This window comes from Naegleria gruberi (assembly GCF_000004985.1).
Source record: "Naegleria gruberi genomic scaffold NAEGRscaffold_14, whole genome shotgun sequence".
In the NCBI taxonomy this organism is placed as follows: domain Eukaryota; phylum Heterolobosea; class Eutetramitea; order Acrasida; family Naegleriidae; genus Naegleria; species Naegleria gruberi.
The window spans coordinates 722,313-740,914 of NW_003163313.1; the positions used below are offsets into that span (position 1 = coordinate 722,313).

An 18,602-nucleotide genomic window follows, 5' to 3' on the forward strand; every position below is an offset into this window, starting at 1 on the left:
ATAGGTCCAGCCTTGTTTAATATATAACATGAATAAATTTTGCTTTCGGAGATTTTCAATATTCTTTATATTCATTGTATTAAGGTAATGAATGGCTACGGCCATATCACGATGAAAGCACCTCATCCCGTCCGATTTGAGAAGTTAAGCATCGTCGAGCCACATCAGTACTGAGGTTGGAGACAACTTGGGAACCTGTGGTGCTGTAGTCTTTTTAATTAAGTTTTAAGACACATGAATCTTTAAAGTTGTTCATGTAGTCTTTTTGAGGAGAATTTTACTCCCTGTTCAAAGTATTAACATTTGATATTTGGGCATTTAATTAAAGTAGTACCACAACATCTTTCTCGGCCAATTGGCTTTGATCGAGTGAAGTTTCTGTTCTTTTCAGTTTAATAGCTGAAAGCAGCCCAAGGGTTGCCTCCTCTCAATCTCAATACTAAATGCACAGTTGAGTCCTTTTGAAGATTGTAATCATTAATGGTTCTGCCATCTTCCAATTGTTTTCCTGCATAAATCAATCGTTGTTGATCTGAAGGAATACCTTCTTTATCAAATATCTTTTGTTTCATATTCTCAACAGTATCACTCGATTCCATTTCAATTGTAATTGTCTTTCCAGTTAAGGTTTTTACTTGTTTTCCAGCAAAGATGAGTCTTTGTTGATCTGGTGAAATTCCTTCCTTTTCTTGAACTTTTCTTTTCACATTTTCAATTGAATCATTAGATTCAACTTCCAAAGTGATTGTTCTACCAATGAGTGTCTTGACGAATAATTGCATTATGTTTGTTGTTTTTTTTTCTTATTGTTTTTCTTTGAATTCAAAGCATTTCTTTGCATTTTATTCTTGTAAACCTCCATTCCAATAAGATTTGGTTGAAATAATATCTCAGTAGTTTTGAATCTTTCATTCCCAAGTGAAATTACATTTCCATCTGGCAATTCTAGACCGTGGGAGGTGAGAAGGATTGACAAATATTTTAAAAAAAAATTAAGAAGTCACTCAAAAAACAATTTGTTAAAGTCGAGCCGAAGGTTTATTGGACCAAGAGTGAGACAGTGTGTTCAAAGTATCAATTACCACTTGTTCTTCTAGAAACAAGTACTTCTGGGTTCTTGTACATGAACCTTCGCTTTAATGTACCAACAATTTCAAGTAAATGGGCAGGCACTTATCTAGATGATGTTTTGGTGAGGTGAATGTAGTAATGGCTGGTGAGGAAGGAAGCAAAGGGAGAACTCTCCTCATGGTGGCTTCTCAAGGTAGCATGCTGAAGGTGGGAATACCAACCAATATACCTATTTAGCAGGGTGATGATGAAATCATGATGAGTAATTGTTGTTTGTTGTTTTTTTTTGTTGAATATTTAACGGTCAGAACAGACAACTTTCAGCGGTTATTGGTTGGCGCGAAATTACCGTGATGTAACATTTTTTAGCTCACCTCCCTCGGTCTAGGCAATTCATATAAACTTTCTTTCGCTGTTTCTGCCAAAAAATTACTGGCAACATAACCAGTTTTTTCCTTCATATCCCTGACTAGTTCAGTTTCACCCATCGTGCTGAAATTATATCCTCGTTCCATTAACATTTTCTTCAAATAATCTGTCAGGTCTTTGCCTCCTAATTCCAATCTTTTGGTGGCATGTGACAGGGCATATCCTTCATAAACAGGTACTGAATTAGTGACGCCATCACCTGATTCCAATACTACACCTGTCATTCTACCATTTGCAAATATTGACATGGCACATTGATTTGCCAAACACAAACCTCTCACCTTAAAACTTTCAAACATGATTTGTGTCATTTTCACTTTCACATCCTTTGAATTTAGTGGCATTTCCATCAGTAATACTTCATGCTCCTCAGGAGCAACTCTTAACTCATTGTAAAATGTATGATGCCATATCTTTTCCATATGATACCAATCTGAAATTAATCCACGATCAATTGGATATTTGTAAACATTAATACCCCTCCTACACAATGCATAATCTCCAACGTAAGTTTCGATAGAGCCCATTGAAAGGAGGAAGGGTGCTACTTTTCGATGTGAAGTTACTGTGGGAAAGACTGCTCGTGGAGCATAATCACCAGAAAAACCAGCTTTCATTTGAGAGGAACCATTATCAATGATGAGTGGTGGATTTTCATCAGTCATTTTTTTTTGTAAGTTTTAAATTGGGAACTTGGAACAATATTTCACTTGCATTAAAAGTTCAAAATTTTTGTGATTATCTCAATAATATAAAATCTTAACTCGAACGCCGGGAATTGAACCCGGGTCGCCAGAGTGACAGTCTGGAATGCTACCACTATACCACGCCCGATTACATACCTTACGAAATCTCACCTTAATTCACCTTAATAACAAATCTCACTCAATTCTGGCTAATTTGTATTTATTCAAAGGTATTTATGTTTTTAAAAGCTCCATGAACTTGGCTGGAAATTCAATTAAATGTGGAAACTTCTCTATTTGTTTCAGATGTGCATTTTCGAAAATGCATCTTTTTTTTCAAATATGAATCACAAATGGACAAAGTTGATGGAAACACAACCAAAAAAATGGATCCACAACTAACGTTCAAGGCATACAGCAAGATTGAAAATCATCATCAGGAGAGTTTCGTTTCAAAGTTATTGGAAAAGGAAACTGAAGATTCGGATAAGAAATTGGAATGGGTTTGCTTGGAGAAAGTGCATGGTAGCAATTTCAGCTTTATTGTTGTTCCTAAAGAAGGATCACAAGATAAAGTTGAAGTATTGAAAGCAAATCGTACCAATGTTCTTACCATATTAAGTAATTTCTTTGTGGAAGCTCAAAAAGAAGTTTACGAAAGATATTACAAGAGTTGTGTTAAATTATTCGAAATTATTTCTCAAAATGCAGAAAAATTCAAACGAAAGACTATGGAAACTGAAAGTGAAATTACAAAAATTCACATATTTGGTGAATTATTTGGTGGATACTTTCCAAAATTGAAAAATGATCAAGATTCGAATGGTATTCGTAAAGCACACATTCAAAAAGGTGTTTACTATTGTCCACATTATGATTTTTACGTATTTGATGTGGCAGTGACATTTGGCGACCAAGATACTTGGTTACTTTTCGATGAGGCAGATCCAATTCTTGAAGAAGCAGGATTTAGAGTTAGAGCTAAACCACTTTTTAGAGGTTCATTGAAGGAATGTTTGGATTTTGATGTGGAAATTAACACGATAATTCCACAAACTTTTTATTCTGACATTTTGACAGAAAATGATATTTTATTTAAGGAAAAGGAAAATATTTGTGAAGGAGTGGTGATTAAACCTGCTAATGGTACTGTATTTGTCGGATCGAGGGCAATTATTAAGAAGAAGAATTCAAAATTTACTGAAGTCAATCCTGCCAAAGATAAATCTAAACGAATGAAGAAACAGGAAAAATCTGTGGATCAAGACGAACAAGAAATGATTTCTAATGTGTGGAATGAAATTGAGCGATATTTGAATAATAATCGTCTTGATAATGTCGTTTCCAAAGTTGGAAATATTACTAGAGAAAATCTTTCACTTGTTTTGAAGAATTTTGTGAACGATGCCATTGAGGATTATGATAAAGATCAACAAGAATTGGGAGAAGAAGGAGCTACCCTATCATCCCTTCCAGTCAACATTCAAAAATCAATCAAGAAGAAATTGGGATCCACCTGTCAAGCAATTCTTCTAAAATACATGAACGAAAACAAACAATAAACCCAGATTCTAACACTCTTACCTTAATAAATTCCCATCTTTAAATCAGTTAATGTACTTCACTTGCATGAAGATGATCTTTTTGAGAGAGAGATTTAAAAAGTTCATCAAAACTCAATCTCTGAAATTTTATTTCATCGTAATGAACCAGAAAAAAATATTATTTTTTTAATCATCAAAAAAAAACCTTAATAACAAACTCTGTCGGGAACAGATAGCAATTATCATTATTATTGTTATCAATCAATATGAAGGAAATAATAACAATTCATGTCGGAGGGGCCGGATGTCAAATAGGCGATCAGTTGTGGGAGTTATATTGTAAGGAACACGGTATACAACGTGCTGCAGATCATCATACCAATAATACAACCTCCATGATGGAATCATCAGCTGCCTTTTCATCAGCAGAGAGTTTGTTCTATGAAACGAGTCATACAGAAAAGCAACAATATGTTCCATTGGCTATCTTTTTCGATAACGACTCATCAAGAGTGCACGAATCGAGGAAGAGATTTGGTAACTTAATGTCCTCAGACAATATGATTGGAGGTAAGGAAGATGCTGCCAATAATTTTGTGAGAGGATGCTACACGATTGGAAAGGAGAATATGGATACAGTCTTGGAGAGGATTAGAATATTGAGTGAGAAGTGTGATAGTTTGCAGGGAATTAATGTTGTGAACTCGTTGGGAGGAGGAACAGGCTCTGGATCAGGAACATTATTGCTTGATAGAATGAGTATAGACTTTGCAAAGGTTCCAATTCATTTGAATACTGTTGCACCATCTCCAAAATTGTATGATACAGTTGTGGAACCATATAATTTTTGTTGGGCTATGGAACCAATGTGTGAAAAGGGATGCACAGCAACTTTTTATGATAATGAGGCCTTGTACAATGTTTGTGGAAATCATTTGGGAATTAATGATCCGAAATTAGCTGATATTAATCAAATTATTGCACACCACATTTCCACAAGCTTTTCCAGTTGTAGAATTGGATCTAATTGTGCAATGCCTGTTTCATTTGGAGATGTAAATCAGACACTTGTTCCAATTCCAAACTTTGAATTACTTACCCCTTCATTTGTACCATTTGGTTCTGCTCAGAACGAGTTGAGTATGGCAGAGAGGGGCAAACTTGCATTTAGTCCTTCCAACACTTTGATTTCTTACAACATCTTGGAAGGAAAAATGCTGAGCTCACTGTTAAGTTATAGAGGAAATGTAACTATGGGAGATAACTTTGAATGTTTGAGTGCTGTCAAAAAGATGGAGGGTATTTCTATGGGCCCTTCTTGGATTCCAAATACTTTCAGTTGCCACATCTCCAAAGCTCCAACAACTCTTTTGGATGATTCAGTTCTTGGGGTTGTGCCAAGTGAAAAGATGCTTGCAGTAACAACCAACACAACTGCCATCACCAAAAAATTGAATCAAATTATGGTAAACTTTGATAAAATGTATGAAAAGAGAGCATTTGTTCATTGGTATGTTGGAGAGGGCATAGAAGATGAATATTTTAGATATGGAAGATCTATACTCGAAGAAAAGGTTGCCACCTATGGAGAGTTGATTTCACAATAAATTTCTCTTACTGTACAATTATTTCAATATCTGATAAGCAGTTCTCATTAGCACTCATAAAGTATAATCTGTTAAAGAAATCAAATGATCCACATTTTGGTCTCATCCATATCTTTCCAAAATCCAAAAAGTCAATTGTGGCAATGTTCAAACTTCCATTAATCATAAAATCACAAATCAATTTTCTACTGTTACTGTTAAAGGTGATCTTGCCATAAAATAATCCATTTTGATTTTCCTTATTATGAGAAGGTGTTACAACATATTCAGACATTCCATTGTTGGTCATGTTATCAAAATTAAGGATTGGAATCTTTCTCTCATTTGTGATAAAATAGTTCAGTAGCAAGTGTTTCAATTGGTGGGTGGTCTCTGTGGAACAGATTTGATTTCTGTGAAACTTAAAATCTCCAAATCCAAACATTAATGGGAATTTTCTTTCTCCACTTTCATTCTTTGATGGCTTGAATATTGACTTGTATGCTCCTTCTTTGTTTCTCTTGAAAGTAAATAATCCAGGTGGACACCAACCAAAGCACTTTCCCACACCCTTATAGCTTAATTTGGCAGAGCTTCCCTTGGTATAGATTAGATATCCTCTCAAGTTATTGGCCAAGCAATTGTATCCAGATATGAATTCTGATAGAGAAAGGCTTGTTGCACTATTCTTTTCATCACTATATATTATCTGACAAGCATCAATGTAAGAAATATTATCAATTTCTACTGTTACGAATGGTTTCTTCTTCTTTACAGTAAAATAATTGTATTGAATATGTTGCAACTGAATGGTAGAGTGATTTAGTTGGATGGAAAATCCACCAGGTCTGAAATCCAATTGAGCAGTCCCATGATACAGACAATTATCCTCCATTTGTAGATAATTATTAAATTTTAGAGAGTAATCTTGTTTTTCCTTTCTTCCAAAATACTTTTCAATTTTGGATAAATCCAAGCTTGAATTTCTAAATTTTCCATAATAATTCGACATGAAATCATTAAAGTCTTTCAAGGGATTATCACTCGAAAGGTTGTAAACTCTTGTCTGATTTACAAAGATTACAAATTTCTTGCAAGTCCAAATTGCTTTTGCACTCACTCCACATTCATTATCAGCTCCGTAATAAATTTTCCCTTTCATCTCCACTTGAAAATCAACAATATCTGACTGTTTGCAATAATCAATTTTAAATACAATGCTAGAAAACTCAAAATTCACATCGTGTAATTGAATGTCATATAATTTACAATTCATACAGAGGAGATATTTAGTGTTCGCTGTGATTTCAATGCATGAATCGTACTTTTCCGACCAAATATCTGTTTTACATTCGATACTTTCAAATTCCACACTATTCCTATCAAAATCGAATATTTCTCCATCTAGAAAATTGGCAAATTGTTTAATGTAAGGAGAAACCTGAGAATGTTCAGCCATAATTTCTATCAGTTTGTCCAAGCTTGAGTTGATATCCGAATTGTGAATTTCTTGTGAAAATAAAGAACACAATTTCTTCTTAATCCGAGCTCTTTTACTCTTGTTTCCAATATTTTTACTTGTTACAAATTCAACAATTTGTTTTTGGTAAGTAACAAAGTCCAATTCCAGTAGTGGTGTTGATAATGCGGTGTTGTCCTGATCTGCATCTGCCAGCAAAATATTATTCGAATCTGTTCGGCGAAGCCATGTAGGCCTCAGCACGTTTGGACACATTTTTTTCGAATGGTGTTAACTTGCCGAGGATTCAAAAAGGTTGATTAAAAAGGAAACATGGTACATTCTTGTTTTTCTAAAGTCAAATGTCGTTGTAAACTAAAATTTTTAAACTGTAGTATTTATGTTACAATTTTCCAATGTCAATACAGTATAATGCAATAAAACATCAAGGTCCCAAAATAGAGTTATATTGTATGCTGAAAACTTCAAAAGATTTCAAAACTCAAACTTCATTCTAAATGAAATCTTTCAATAAACATCCAAATTCAAATACAAAAAAATGAATGGTGTTGCTATTACGTAAGTTTTCTCTTTGATCTACTGATATGAAATCTACTATTATCAAAACAATAGAGGATCTGTCGCCTCAATGAGCACAATGATGCTCTATACTGGAGGAATGGCAACTTGGGGATGTAAGTATTTGCTCTCCTCCAATTAAATTAAATCCATTCTAATAGTTTTGGTTTGGTCCGAGTTCAGTACTACCAAGGTCGATAAAGATTCCCTCCTCTGTCAGGGAAGTACAATCCTCAATCTACTTCTCTCCTTCAATATCATTCTAGTTGTTCAGTGTGTTCTAGTCATCCTAGCTCTCCTCTCATCAGCTCTCTTCTCCTATAAGAAAGATTCCAAAGCTTTGGTCATTATGAGCTATTTCTTCTCGAGACTTTCCACTTGTTTCGTCGTCCTGTGCTATAAGGCCATGTTAGGTCTTAACATTGCCATCACAGTTCTTCTCTACTCTAAGAGTTGCAACATGAGTGCTCCTAAAATGTTGGCCAAATTGGAGCCTTTCATCATTACTCAATTCGTTCTTCTACCATTCAGTTTGTGTTGTATTGGATGTTGTGTTGCTTGCAATGGACTTGTTGGTGCTCTGAAGGAGAATGAATATTACAAGTCGAGCAAGAATAAGGATGAAGAAATGATTCAAACCAAACTTCTTGAATATTCCGATGGTCAATAAGGATTAAAAATCGAATCCATGGATCATTATTGAGTGTGTTTTCCTTTTGAGTGATATTAAATAGTAAATACTTTAAAAAACCTTATTTAATTTCATACTTCAACATTATCATCTTATCGCCTTTTTAAATTCTCCCCTAATCATTTTTTTATTCTTTACAATTTTCCAATGGAAGAAAAGAGTGAATTATTAATAGCCTTTGGTGTTTCTTAGCAATACTCCTTAAGAATCAAGTCTTTGAGGGTGTATTTGAGGAGGCGAAATAACCCATCCATTTATGCGTCCTGTTTACGTTCTCTCGTTTTTTTCTAGTTGAAATCCTATTAAAAGAGCGGATTTCCTTACCTTGAAATTCTCAAAAAAAAAGAATCACAACAATAATCATACAAACATGTCCTTGAAGAATACCATTCAACAACTTGTCTCATCCAACAAGGTTACAATCTTCTCCAAGACTTATTGTCCATACTGTACAAATGGTAAGTTTTTTGAAAGATCGGAATGATTAATATTAACTTGGATTAATTGGATTAATATAATAATAATATTATTATTAATATTGTTGGATTGGAATATTCAAATAGCCAAGAAGCTCTTTGCTGAATTAGGAGTTGATTATAAAGCAATTGAATTGGACACAATGAAGGAAGGAACTGAATATCAAAATACTCTCAAGGAAATGACTAATCAATCAACTGTTCCATCTGTGTGGGTTAATGGTGAATTCATTGGAGGATTCAGTGATACATCAAAGCTCCACCAACAAGGAAAGCTCGTTTCCAAGCTCGGATTGTAAATAAAAGTTTAATTTATTTAAATAAAAATCATAGAACTATTTTGAATTGTTACAAAATTAATTTACAAAATTGTTTTTTGGTTACCAATAGGATTCATGAACAGCAGCTGCTTCTTCTTCCATAATTGGACCAATTAGTGGAATGTTCAAACCTTCGGAACGTTCCTCGAATATTTCTCTACAGGCAATAGTCAAACTACCACTATTCTTCAAATTATTTCCATCTTGCTTTCTTCTGACAATTTCACGAAGTCTACTTGCAGGACAAGCATAAACAACCTTTCCAATTCCAACCCAGAAAATGGCACCTGCACACATAATGCAAGGTTCAGTTGAGGTGTACATTGTGCAATTAGTGAGATAGTCACGAGGGTATTTCTTTGATGCCATACTAGACAAGTTCAATTCAGCATGTCTTGTACGATCATTTTCAGTGTGGACTGTATTGTGAGCTTCAAGAATAATTTCATTAGTATCATTATCAATCAAGAGAGCACCAAAAGGATGATTACCGTGATCATTACAAGATTCCTTTGACAAATCAATTGCTCTCTTCATCAATTTTTCATGCAAATGCTTTTGTTCATCAGATTGTTGTGAAGAACAACCTGAACAACAACGAATAGTGGTGACCAATTCTTGTGGAGTTGTTTCTGTTGTTGTTGATGTAGTTATGGTTTGTGTTGTAGACATTTTTTTGGATACTCCTCACTAATTCATGAACTGGAAAGGTGTACTCCCGATAATCGTCAAGATAACAAGAAGATTCTCTATTCATAACAACCAATTTGGCTATGAAGATAGAAAGTGGTTTCTCCTTGGTTTGGTATCAAAATAAAGTCTCATGCTGATAATACCAATATTAAGTCTACCAAAATCTTTAAATTTTAAATAGAATATTTTTGGTTCCTTTGGTTGTTGAAATTCTGATTGAAAATGTTTTCTTGTCTTTTCTTCTTGTTAGATTGTTGTTAGAAAGCAAGTCACCATCCAATCAGCGAGGAAAACATTTGATGTAAAATTTCCAAGTTGGTATTTTGATAATTTTTTTAAAAATAAATTTGATGATTTTTTAAATTTAAAAAAAATAGCAAACACCTAGATTGAGTGCGGACGAGTTTTTATTCTTCAAAGATACGGAATCGTCCACTACTGATTGTCATCATCTTTGGATACTTAGTATACTAGTCAAACTCGAGTAGTAAATAGTTTTTCCTAAACAAGTGAGGAGGATTTGGATATTCTAATATTTAAATCCGTTTAATGTGTTGTTTTGGTTGTGTATTTTCCAATTTTTTCAGAGAAGTAATGGGAGTAAGAGAATTTACGATCCGTCTGTTTAAGAGCGAAGATCGTTCGAAAACATACAAACCACTGATTGATATCCTTCCGTGGTGGGCTGTTTTAGTCCTTTTTATTATTGCAACAGTATTATTTGGTATTGCTATCATTGTGGGTGTCTTTGCAGGCCCAGTCGTATTGGATTCACACTATGTGGAAATGGATACAAGAAAGAACACAACAACAAGTTCACGTGGATCTATTGATTTTGTGCCAAGAACATCATCACATTTGAGATATGCTCAATATACTTTGGATGGAGATCATGATGATCTCAAGCCACTTTTCTATGGTCAAGAACAAGTCTTGGCTACAGCACCAACAACATTTAGTGCCATTAATCAAGAGATTAATTTTCTCTGTTATTTGAAATCTAATACTTCAACATTTTCTGTGGAATCTGAAAAGGCCTTTGGTTTCCAAAAGTCTAACCTCCAGTTCTTCTTGCAACTTTTTGGTAAGGATGAAGCTGATGGTGATTGGGAGCTTATTGTGAATGGTACCTATTCCAGACCATTGGTTTGTACTTCCACTAGTGAACTCTGTGATCCAATTACACTATTCTATGAATCACATATTAGACATCCATACTATCGTATTGGTGTGAGCTTCCTCAACTCTCGTGAATTATATGATAATACTCTTATTGATCCACATTTCGTCAAGATGGAATTTGAAAGCTACAATGCTGCTTATTCAAATTGGGAATTGGGCTGGAGATATAGTATAATCTTTATCACTGCTCCACTCTGTATTGCTTTCATTATTGCCAATATTATTAGAAGTCACTTTGTAAATTGGGCTACTGAACAAAAGTGGATTGGATTGTTGCTCATTTTCCTTGTACTTTACAATAATCCTATTTTTGCATTGATTTTCACAGCAGGTAACTGGGCTTTCTCCTTTATTAATATTGTATTTATTATTAGTTTCGTTTGCTTTTTAATGTTTGTGGTGCTGGTTTTCACTGATTCTCTTGTCATTCCACAAAAAGATAGATCATTCCTGTGGTTCTACATCCCAAAGATTGTATTGGTTGGCATTCTCTTTGTATTTGTCATTACTACCTTTACCTACGTCAGACTTCAAGAACAAGAAGATCCAGGTTACAATTTGGGAATTGTTCAAGGACTTTCCTCATATCAAACATTGGGCATTATTGTTGTATTGATTATGCTTGTCTACATCTTTGTTCTTATTTATTATTTGATGAGAGTTATTGAAAAGCACAGAATGAACTTGTTACCAAAGAGAAATGCTTGGCGTAGTAAGGTTATTTGGTTCTTGACCATTACAATGGTTATTGGTACTATTGTGGAAATCTTCCTCTACGTTTTCAGTAAGGATTGGAATAGCTCTGCTCAATTCTTGTCCTACTTTATGTTCTACAGTTTGTACGTTTGGCTCATTACCATTCTCTATTGGCCAAGCTTTACTGCCGTTCAACAAGAAGAATTCGACGAAGAAAATAACACCCAAGCCAAAGAAGATGATTACTTTGATGAAATGGATGAATAAATTCATCATCATGATTTTTCACACAACAAGAATGATTCAAATTTTCACACTCAATCTTTCCATTAGTTATAAAGTTACTGAAATATCGAGGAGAATAAAGAAAACTATTGATTGTAAACAGCATTCCTGATCCATCACCATTCCAAGCCATTCTATAACAACATGTTTGGAAAATTCACCAAACAAGAGCTCTGTTTTCGCTTTTCATATTTCCCGCCAAATTAATAACGGAGAATTTTAAAAAGAAAAAAACAAACAAATTCTTCGCTCATTTTGGCTTTCGAGTAATAAGAAAAAACTCAACAACAATAATTCACCACAACTCCAGAAGAATATATTATAGCATTGCATTTGCAAATCATTGTAACAACATTAGAGCCTTTTTTCTCTTTTCCGTTTCAGCAACTTTACAATTTTAATTAATTAATTATAATAATTTTTATATTAGAGGCCAAAACTTCATCATTAATGAGTGAAAATATCAACGTATCATCATTAATTAACGAGTATAATTATACACAACAAGATTTGAATTATTATAGACATCAATAGAAAAAGTTTTTCATCATCATCATGGAATCGACAACAACAGGACAACAAACAACAGAATTCAACATTAATAATACAACAAGTGTTAGTGAGGATGTTGATAATGTTAAGAAGGCTTCGTTTATGGAAATTATGAAACAATTTTCAAAGGAATGCTTTGCTGGAAGTATTGCTGGTTCTTCGGGACTTATTGTTGGCCATCCATTGGGTATGTTGCAATTAATAATTAATTGAGAGAAATTAATTTAATTTGTTTACTTTTTCACAAATTAATGGAATTGTGTTCAAATTATGTGATTTTGAAAATAATATAGACACTATTAGAGTGAGAGCTCAAACTAGTACTAGCAGTAGAGGAGCAATGTATTTATTCAGAGAAGCTCTTGCAAAGGAAGGACCTCGTTCACTTTTTAAAGGATTACTCTCACCACTCATTGGAGAATCAATTAATAATTGCATTCTCTTTGGTGTCTACAATGGCTTGCTTCCATTCCTCTTTAGAACTGCTCTTGGAAACCAAACAGTTGAAGAAGAGACTGAAATGAGAAGAAATTCAATTCCACTCCAATTCGTCAGTGGGTCCCTTGCAGGTGCATGCATTGCTTTTGTTGTGTGCCCAACCGAGCTCATTAAAATTAGACTTCAAACCTCAACAGATCCAATCAAGACAAGAGCTACTGACGGAGTTGCTGGAAGAAGAGGATTTAAGGATTGTGCCAAATATATTTGGAAGAATGAAGGAGGATTGAGAGGAATCTACCATGGTTTATCTGCAACCATGATGAGAGAATTAACATTTAATGGAATTTACTTTGCCACCTACGAACAAGGTAAAACTAGATTATCTAAATATTTTGCTTCAAGACAACTTGGAGAAAATGCTTCTGAAAAGGAAGTGAATCAATTGACTGAGGAACTTCGTTCTAACTGGAAAGTTGTCATGACCAGTGGTGGTATGGCTGGTTTAGCAGCTTGGGGATTTACCTATCAAACAGATGTCATTAAGAGTGTAGTTCAAGCAAGATCTCCTGTTCTTGCTAGAAATGGAACTTACAATGTCAAGATTGCAGATGTTTTTGCAGAATGCAGACAATCCAAATCTCTCTTCAAAGGTATTGGACCAACACTGGTGAGAGCTGTTCCTGTAAATGCCACAACCTTCATGGTTTATGAATTAATAAGTGGATTCCTGAACAGAGAATAATTTAATTGCATTAAAAACAACTCGAGAGAAACACAATTTTCAAATAATACCGAATTTATTTGCTAATAAAATCCAAGAATTGAGAAATAATTAGGTGCTGCACTTAGTGAGGAAACCTCCTCAATTGAAAGATGGAAAACTGGAATGGATTATCAACAATAATAACACAGTCGCAGTGTTACTAGTAATTTGATAATAGAAAGTGGTGGTAGTAGAAGATGGGAAAGGAACTATGTACAAAGGGAAAAAGTGATTGTTATAGATCTCTCTTGTCAGTGAATTGACCAAATCATGTATTGAAGAACATTGGTCAATTCTCTTTTAAAGATGAAAAATGCAACCAATCAACTAATTACAACAAAACTAATCACCAGTAACAGTAATTTTCAAACCTTCAACTACCGTATTTGAAAATGCCTTGTTAAACACCTGTTCACTTTCTTGCTTTTCCTTATCTGAGCATGCATATCCATCATAGTCCAAATTTTTCAAAACTAGAGAAATTTTCGTAATGTGATTGCAATTGACCGACTCGAACTGTATAGAAATTTCCCACTCAAATTTATACTTGCAAATGAGTGATGACTTGTCTTCTGAAATACTATACACTTGTTCAATACGTCTCTGAGTAATCACAGGTGTTTTGTTATCCTTTCCAGTGTGAAAATCCAAGAACTATTATTCAGTTGGCCTCTAATTTTGAAATAAATAAAAAAAACATACCCACATTCCTCTACAATCTTTAAATTCAATTCCATGAGCTTTCAAACACTCTCTCACATGAAACAAGACAGCAATAACAGGACTCTGATTACAACACTTTAACAATTTGATAATTGGATGATTTTCACCATAATATTTCAATAAATACTTGTCAAATGTCGTTGGAATATTTGTATTCACTTCAGAGTCGAATATATCTTGAGTGGCAGATACTTGTTCTAAACCCATCTCACCTAACAATGCACCCATCAATTCAAACAAGACAATATTAATTTTATCTTTGGCCTTGTCAGCTGTAAAGTTTCTTTCTGTCATTTGTTGTGAATTAAAACGAAATAATGTAAATTTACGTGCTAGACGTGGAATATCCTTCGAAACTGGTAGAGTTTCAAGTTTATGTTGCGCGACTTTTGTCAGCTCGTCCACAACATTTGACATGTTAATATTGGCCATAGTTTTTGATATGAAAATAATTTCTAGAAAGAGGATGATGAAAAGGGTTGTTATTCTTGCTGCCACAGAACAATTTCCAAGTTGATGAGTTTGACCGTTGACAGCAATTTTTTTTTTAAAATTTTATTTTAATTTTTTTAATAGAACGACAGAAAACTGACAACTGCAACAAAGAAGAGTGATGGTTTTCCAAAATGGAGTTGATAAGGGAAGTCGTTGCCAAATTGTATTCTTCAGTTACCACCTTTCGAATACAAAAGAATACCATTGGAAGAAACTTGTTTTATTAGAAACCTGCCGGCAGTGATAAAGACGTTGGGTGATAATGAATTTAATTTTATTGAATTTTATTGAATCAACAATTTCTATATTTCTAATGTTTTGGACATTCTATTTTCGATTTAACACTGAGGTTGATATTGTACTGATTGGTTCTTCATTTGGTCAAAGGATAAGAAGGGAGATAGTTCAGTGGTAGAACATGGGATTGTGGTTCCTAAGATCAGGGTTCGATTCCCTGTCTTCCTACACCTTTTATTTTATTTTTTACCCAATAAGAATATCTGGTATTTTATAATTCTTGTTCGATTTTTTTAATAAGAACATCGTAAAGCAAATTGGCGCAGCGGAAGCGCGATGGGCTCATAACCCATAGGTCCTAGGATCGAAACCTAGATTTGCTATGTCTTTTTTATTCCCCTTTCCATTAATTTTGGCAATTATACATTTATCCAAAATATTTCTTTTTTGATCAAAATCCAAGAAACGCGTACTGGATTCGGCTCATTCTACTTCAAGTTGACCACCTTGACATTCATACAAAAAATTAGCCACAAATCACCACAAATTTTCCAATCTCATTCACAACATCATGGGTTCAAGTGTTTCGGATTCTAGAAATGACAAGAGTGCACTTCAAAAAGCGTATCAAGAAGAAGCAAATGATGAAGAGGACGATGGTTCTGATCAATACCCTATTGATGAATTATCTAAAACTGCAGTTGATCAACAACAACTGGAAGGTGGCCGAAACCTGTCGAATTATTTTTCTGAATTTGAAATTGTTTCTTCACAAAAATTCAAAAACAAAAAGCAGTACACTTTTCGATATAGGATTATTCAGAAAAGTGATCAGATTGGGTGTCTAGGAAGTGCATTCAAGTGTACAGAAAGCATTGTTGGATTTTCACCAAATCGAGAACGAGTTGTGATTGTGAAAAAATTAAAATATTTACCAGATTTACATCATTCGATGGATTTGATTGGAAACATGTTGGAAGAAAGTTTGGAAATGCATTATTGGCATATGGGGAGAGTTTTAAATTGTTTCAAAATTGAGAATAATAATGCGCAGGATTGGTTTTTAGTGTCAGAATATTATCCTTTGGGAAATTTGACAGATTTGAGAAAGTCAATGAGTGAAGTTTCGATTTCTTTAATGTTACAACTTGTTTATCAAGCAGTAATGGCTATTAGATATTTAAATTCCAGAAATTTGGTTCATAGAAATATCAAAATGGAAAATATTCATGTCAGATATTTTACAAATGACAGATTGACAATTATTTTGGGAGATTTAGGAACGTTATGTCAATTGAATGGAGATTCTATGGAAATTCCGCTCACCAGTGTTTCAACCTTTGAAGATTCTGACAAACTCATAGACAATTCCATAATAGGAACTTTAGGATATCGAGATCCTTTATCCATTAACAAACGAAGAATTCACATCAAATCTGACATTTGGAGTTTGGGAATAACCTTACTGAAATTCCTATTCTTTACAGATCTCCCAGCAACTGTCAATTTGGAAGAAGATTCTCAAGAAAATATTGAAGAATTATTGGATTATTTATTTTCTCCATTGGAAATCAAAGATCATGCTTGGGCTTCTGTAAAACAGTTGATTTCTGGCATGTTGAGGATTAATATTTATGAAAGATATGGAACGAATAGAATTTTGACTGATATTTTTGATATTGAACAAGTTTCGAATGTCGAAAATTTGGATTCGAATTACTTTTTACTGAAACAAGTATTCAAGAATCATGAATCAGTAATTTCGACTCTTTTATCTCAAAATGGAATGATGCTACCACACATGCCAGATTCTATTCGAAGGAATAAGAAATTTGTAATGATTGCAATTCAGAACAATCCATTTTCATACGAATTCATATCTGAAACCTTAAAGAATGATTCTGAAATAATGATCAGCACTTATTTGAAAGATAGCAGAACAAAATACTTATTTACAAGGAAATTTACTGAACAGGAGGAGAAACAATTAAAGATTCGAGCAATTCCACTTGAAAGAAACTTATCTGAAAGTGAACGAAACGATTTTACTTTCATTTCGAATCTAGTTACCAAGGATGGAAGATATTTGGCACTGGCATCACCAAAACTGAGAAGCAACTTTGAAATTGTCAAGAAAAGTCTACTTTCGAATGGTTTAGCCCTCGAATTTGTTTCCCCAGAATTGAGAAAGGTCAAGGAATTTATGGAAATTGCAATTGACCAAAATCCACTTTCTCTTGCCTTTGTTGATTATTCATACAAGAATAGCTTTGAGATTGTCAAGAAGGCAGTTCAGCAAAATGGACTAGCTCTGGAATTTGCATCAAATCAACTCAAGCTTAATAAGGAAATTGTCAAAATTGCTGTCAGTCAAAATTGTAAGAGTTTGGCATTTGTTCCAAGTGCTCTGATTAGCAATGATCCAGAATTATTATGTTCTCTCCTTTCTTATGATTCAGATTCTATAGAAGAATATGAAAAACATTGGATTGCGACATTTGACATTTTCAATTGGATTATTTCACAATTCAGAAACAATACCAAATCGACATTCTTCAAAAATTCAAACCTCCTAACAATGTATTGCATCTTGGAAGAGAACGACCTCATCCAAGTTGATCCTAAAATTCTATTCGAAATGTATGTCGAATCTTCCAACAAGAAACAAATTTATTCACTTTACAAAATGGGAATTTTATATTTCCATGGAGAAGATTTAATGGGAATTGAGAGGAATTTGGAAATGGCAGTTCAATATTTTGAACAAGCAGCTCAACTGGGATTAATTGATGCCTACATGTCACTTTATTCAATATATTCGAGTGATGACCAAGATGTCAAAAAGGCAGTTCAGTATTTGACAAGTGCTGCAACGAAGGGAAATGCTCAAGCTCAATGGAATCTTTGCGAATTGTATGCAAAGGGAGAGGGCGTTCCAAAAAGTAGTGAACTGTCAATGAAATGGATGAAAAAATCAGCTCAGAATGGAAATGTTGAAGCACAGCTGTCACTTGCCAATTATTATGAACAGGATGCCACTAAGGATGTTATACTAAGCTTTGAGTGGTGTCTGTTAGCTGCTGATCAAGGATTTCCCGAAGCACAATTTCAGTTAGGTGAAAAACTAATGAATGGAATTGGATGTCAACAAAATGTGTCACTTGCCATTCAACATTTTGAAAAAGCAGTTAAAGAAGGACATGTCCTCTCAATGCTCAATCTCGGTCTCATTTATTTCCAATCATCAACTTTACAAAATCATGAAAAATCTTTAAAATTCCTTTTACTAGCTGCCGAAAATGGAAATATCGATGCTCAACACAATATTGGATACTTTTTCGCATCTAAGAATGAATTTGAGAAGGCCTTTACATGGTACATGAAATCTCATCTTGCCAATCATCCAAATTCATTCTCTGAAATTTCACAAATGATTTTACGAAATGAATTGAAATTCAAAAAAGTTTCTGGATTTATTGCCAAGGAAGCAATGAATGGAAATGAACAAGCAATTAAATTATTGCAAGAATTGAAAGAAAGAGGTGAGGAATGAATCTGCCACAAGTCATTTCCAATTTAGCAAGTTGGAAAATGAAAGATTTTTAATATCATTAGCAATATTGCTATTTTAATGCAAAATTAAACGTTGCTATTCATTTTCTCAATAAATTTATACGAAATCGAATACATTTGT

General features: G+C 33.9%; 11 protein-coding genes and 3 non-coding genes across 14 annotated transcripts; 8 read left to right on the top strand and 6 right to left on the bottom strand.

The window, feature by feature from the left end:
* Positions 1 to 392: 392 nt before the first annotated feature.
* Positions 393 to 782, bottom strand: NAEGRDRAFT_32234 (uncharacterized protein; the record flags this gene model as incomplete). The annotated part of the gene is made up of 1 exon (XM_002679362.1): positions 393 to 782. The coding sequence occupies one exon, from the start codon at positions 780 to 782 to the stop codon at positions 393 to 395; it is 390 nt and encodes a 129-aa protein (XP_002679408.1).
* A 654-nt stretch (positions 783 to 1,436) lies between these two features.
* NAEGRDRAFT_65595 (uncharacterized protein) lies at positions 1,437 to 2,165 on the bottom strand (the record flags this gene model as incomplete). Its single annotated transcript, XM_002679363.1, has 1 exon — positions 1,437 to 2,165. The coding sequence occupies one exon, from the start codon at positions 2,163 to 2,165 to the stop codon at positions 1,437 to 1,439; it is 729 nt and encodes a 242-aa protein (XP_002679409.1).
* Positions 2,166 to 2,263: 98 nt separating this feature from the next.
* Positions 2,264 to 2,334, bottom strand: NAEGRDRAFT_t207. Its single transcript has one exon. It is a non-coding gene; the product is annotated as a tRNA-Asp (tRNA).
* Positions 2,335 to 2,539: 205 nt separating this feature from the next.
* NAEGRDRAFT_47786 (uncharacterized protein) lies at positions 2,540 to 3,748 on the top strand (the record flags this gene model as incomplete). The annotated part of the gene is made up of 1 exon (XM_002679240.1): positions 2,540 to 3,748. The coding sequence occupies one exon, from the start codon at positions 2,540 to 2,542 to the stop codon at positions 3,746 to 3,748; it is 1,209 nt and encodes a 402-aa protein (XP_002679286.1).
* Positions 3,749 to 3,996: 248 nt separating this feature from the next.
* On the top strand, positions 3,997 to 5,337 carry NAEGRDRAFT_65597 (alpha-tubulin; the record flags this gene model as incomplete). Its single annotated transcript, XM_002679241.1, has 1 exon — positions 3,997 to 5,337. The coding sequence occupies one exon, from the start codon at positions 3,997 to 3,999 to the stop codon at positions 5,335 to 5,337; it is 1,341 nt and encodes a 446-aa protein (XP_002679287.1).
* Positions 5,338 to 5,344: 7 nt separating this feature from the next.
* On the bottom strand, positions 5,345 to 7,051 carry NAEGRDRAFT_47787 (uncharacterized protein; the record flags this gene model as incomplete). Its single annotated transcript, XM_002679364.1, has 1 exon — positions 5,345 to 7,051. One exon carries the CDS (start codon positions 7,049 to 7,051, stop codon positions 5,345 to 5,347), a length of 1,707 nt encoding a protein of 568 aa, XP_002679410.1.
* A 1,364-nt stretch (positions 7,052 to 8,415) lies between these two features.
* NAEGRDRAFT_32248 (uncharacterized protein) lies at positions 8,416 to 8,820 on the top strand (the record flags this gene model as incomplete). The annotated part of the gene is made up of 2 exons (XM_002679242.1): positions 8,416 to 8,503; positions 8,609 to 8,820. The coding sequence occupies 2 exons, from the start codon at positions 8,416 to 8,418 to the stop codon at positions 8,818 to 8,820; spliced, it is 300 nt and encodes a 99-aa protein (XP_002679288.1).
* On the bottom strand, positions 8,817 to 9,513 carry NAEGRDRAFT_57557 (purine deaminase; the record flags this gene model as incomplete). Its single annotated transcript, XM_002679365.1, has 1 exon — positions 8,817 to 9,513. The coding sequence occupies one exon, from the start codon at positions 9,511 to 9,513 to the stop codon at positions 8,902 to 8,904; it is 612 nt and encodes a 203-aa protein (XP_002679411.1). The 3' UTR covers positions 8,817 to 8,901.
* Positions 9,514 to 10,128: 615 nt separating this feature from the next.
* On the top strand, positions 10,129 to 11,679 carry AM6 (uncharacterized protein; the record flags this gene model as incomplete). The annotated part of the gene is made up of 1 exon (XM_002679243.1): positions 10,129 to 11,679. One exon carries the CDS (start codon positions 10,129 to 10,131, stop codon positions 11,677 to 11,679), a length of 1,551 nt encoding a protein of 516 aa, XP_002679289.1.
* A 298-nt stretch (positions 11,680 to 11,977) lies between these two features.
* NAEGRDRAFT_38575 (mitochondrial carnitine/acylcarnitine translocase) lies at positions 11,978 to 13,510 on the top strand. Its single transcript, XM_002679244.1, has 2 exons — positions 11,978 to 12,436; positions 12,543 to 13,510. The coding sequence occupies exons 1-2, from the start codon at positions 12,253 to 12,255 to the stop codon at positions 13,430 to 13,432; spliced, it is 1,074 nt and encodes a 357-aa protein (XP_002679290.1). The 5' UTR covers positions 11,978 to 12,252; the 3' UTR covers positions 13,433 to 13,510.
* On the bottom strand, positions 13,473 to 14,708 carry NAEGRDRAFT_79128 (uncharacterized protein). The gene is made up of 2 exons (XM_002679366.1): positions 14,156 to 14,708; positions 13,473 to 14,107 (listed from the first exon to the last, which is right to left on the bottom strand). The coding sequence occupies exons 1-2, from the start codon at positions 14,606 to 14,608 to the stop codon at positions 13,796 to 13,798; spliced, it is 765 nt and encodes a 254-aa protein (XP_002679412.1). The 5' UTR covers positions 14,609 to 14,708; the 3' UTR covers positions 13,473 to 13,795.
* Positions 14,709 to 15,065: 357 nt separating this feature from the next.
* Positions 15,066 to 15,136, top strand: NAEGRDRAFT_t205. The gene has a single exon. It is a non-coding gene; the product is annotated as a tRNA-His (tRNA).
* An 83-nt stretch (positions 15,137 to 15,219) lies between these two features.
* On the top strand, positions 15,220 to 15,291 carry NAEGRDRAFT_t206. Its single transcript has one exon. It is a non-coding gene; the product is annotated as a tRNA-Met (tRNA).
* A 2,414-nt stretch (positions 15,292 to 17,705) lies between these two features.
* Positions 17,706 to 18,461, top strand: NAEGRDRAFT_32261 (uncharacterized protein; the record flags this gene model as incomplete). Its single annotated transcript, XM_002679245.1, has 1 exon — positions 17,706 to 18,461. The coding sequence occupies one exon, from the start codon at positions 17,706 to 17,708 to the stop codon at positions 18,459 to 18,461; it is 756 nt and encodes a 251-aa protein (XP_002679291.1).
* Positions 18,462 to 18,602: the final 141 nt, after the last annotated feature.

Bases quoted from the DNA above. Each gene is read 5' to 3' on its own strand.
- NAEGRDRAFT_38575 (XM_002679244.1), top strand. From the start codon at position 12,253: ATGGAATCGACAACAACAGGACAACAAACAACAGAATTCAACATTAAT. The intron at 12,437-12,542 runs GTATGTTGCAAT...AAAATAATATAG, and splicing joins TATTGTTGGCCATCCATTGG to ACACTATTAGAGTGAGAGCT.
- NAEGRDRAFT_79128 (XM_002679366.1), bottom strand. From the start codon at position 14,608: ATGGCCAATATTAACATGTCAAATGTTGTGGACGAGCTGACAAAAGTC. The intron at 14,108-14,155 runs GTATGTTTTTTT...ACTGAATAATAG, and splicing joins AAGATTGTAGAGGAATGTGG to TTCTTGGATTTTCACACTGG.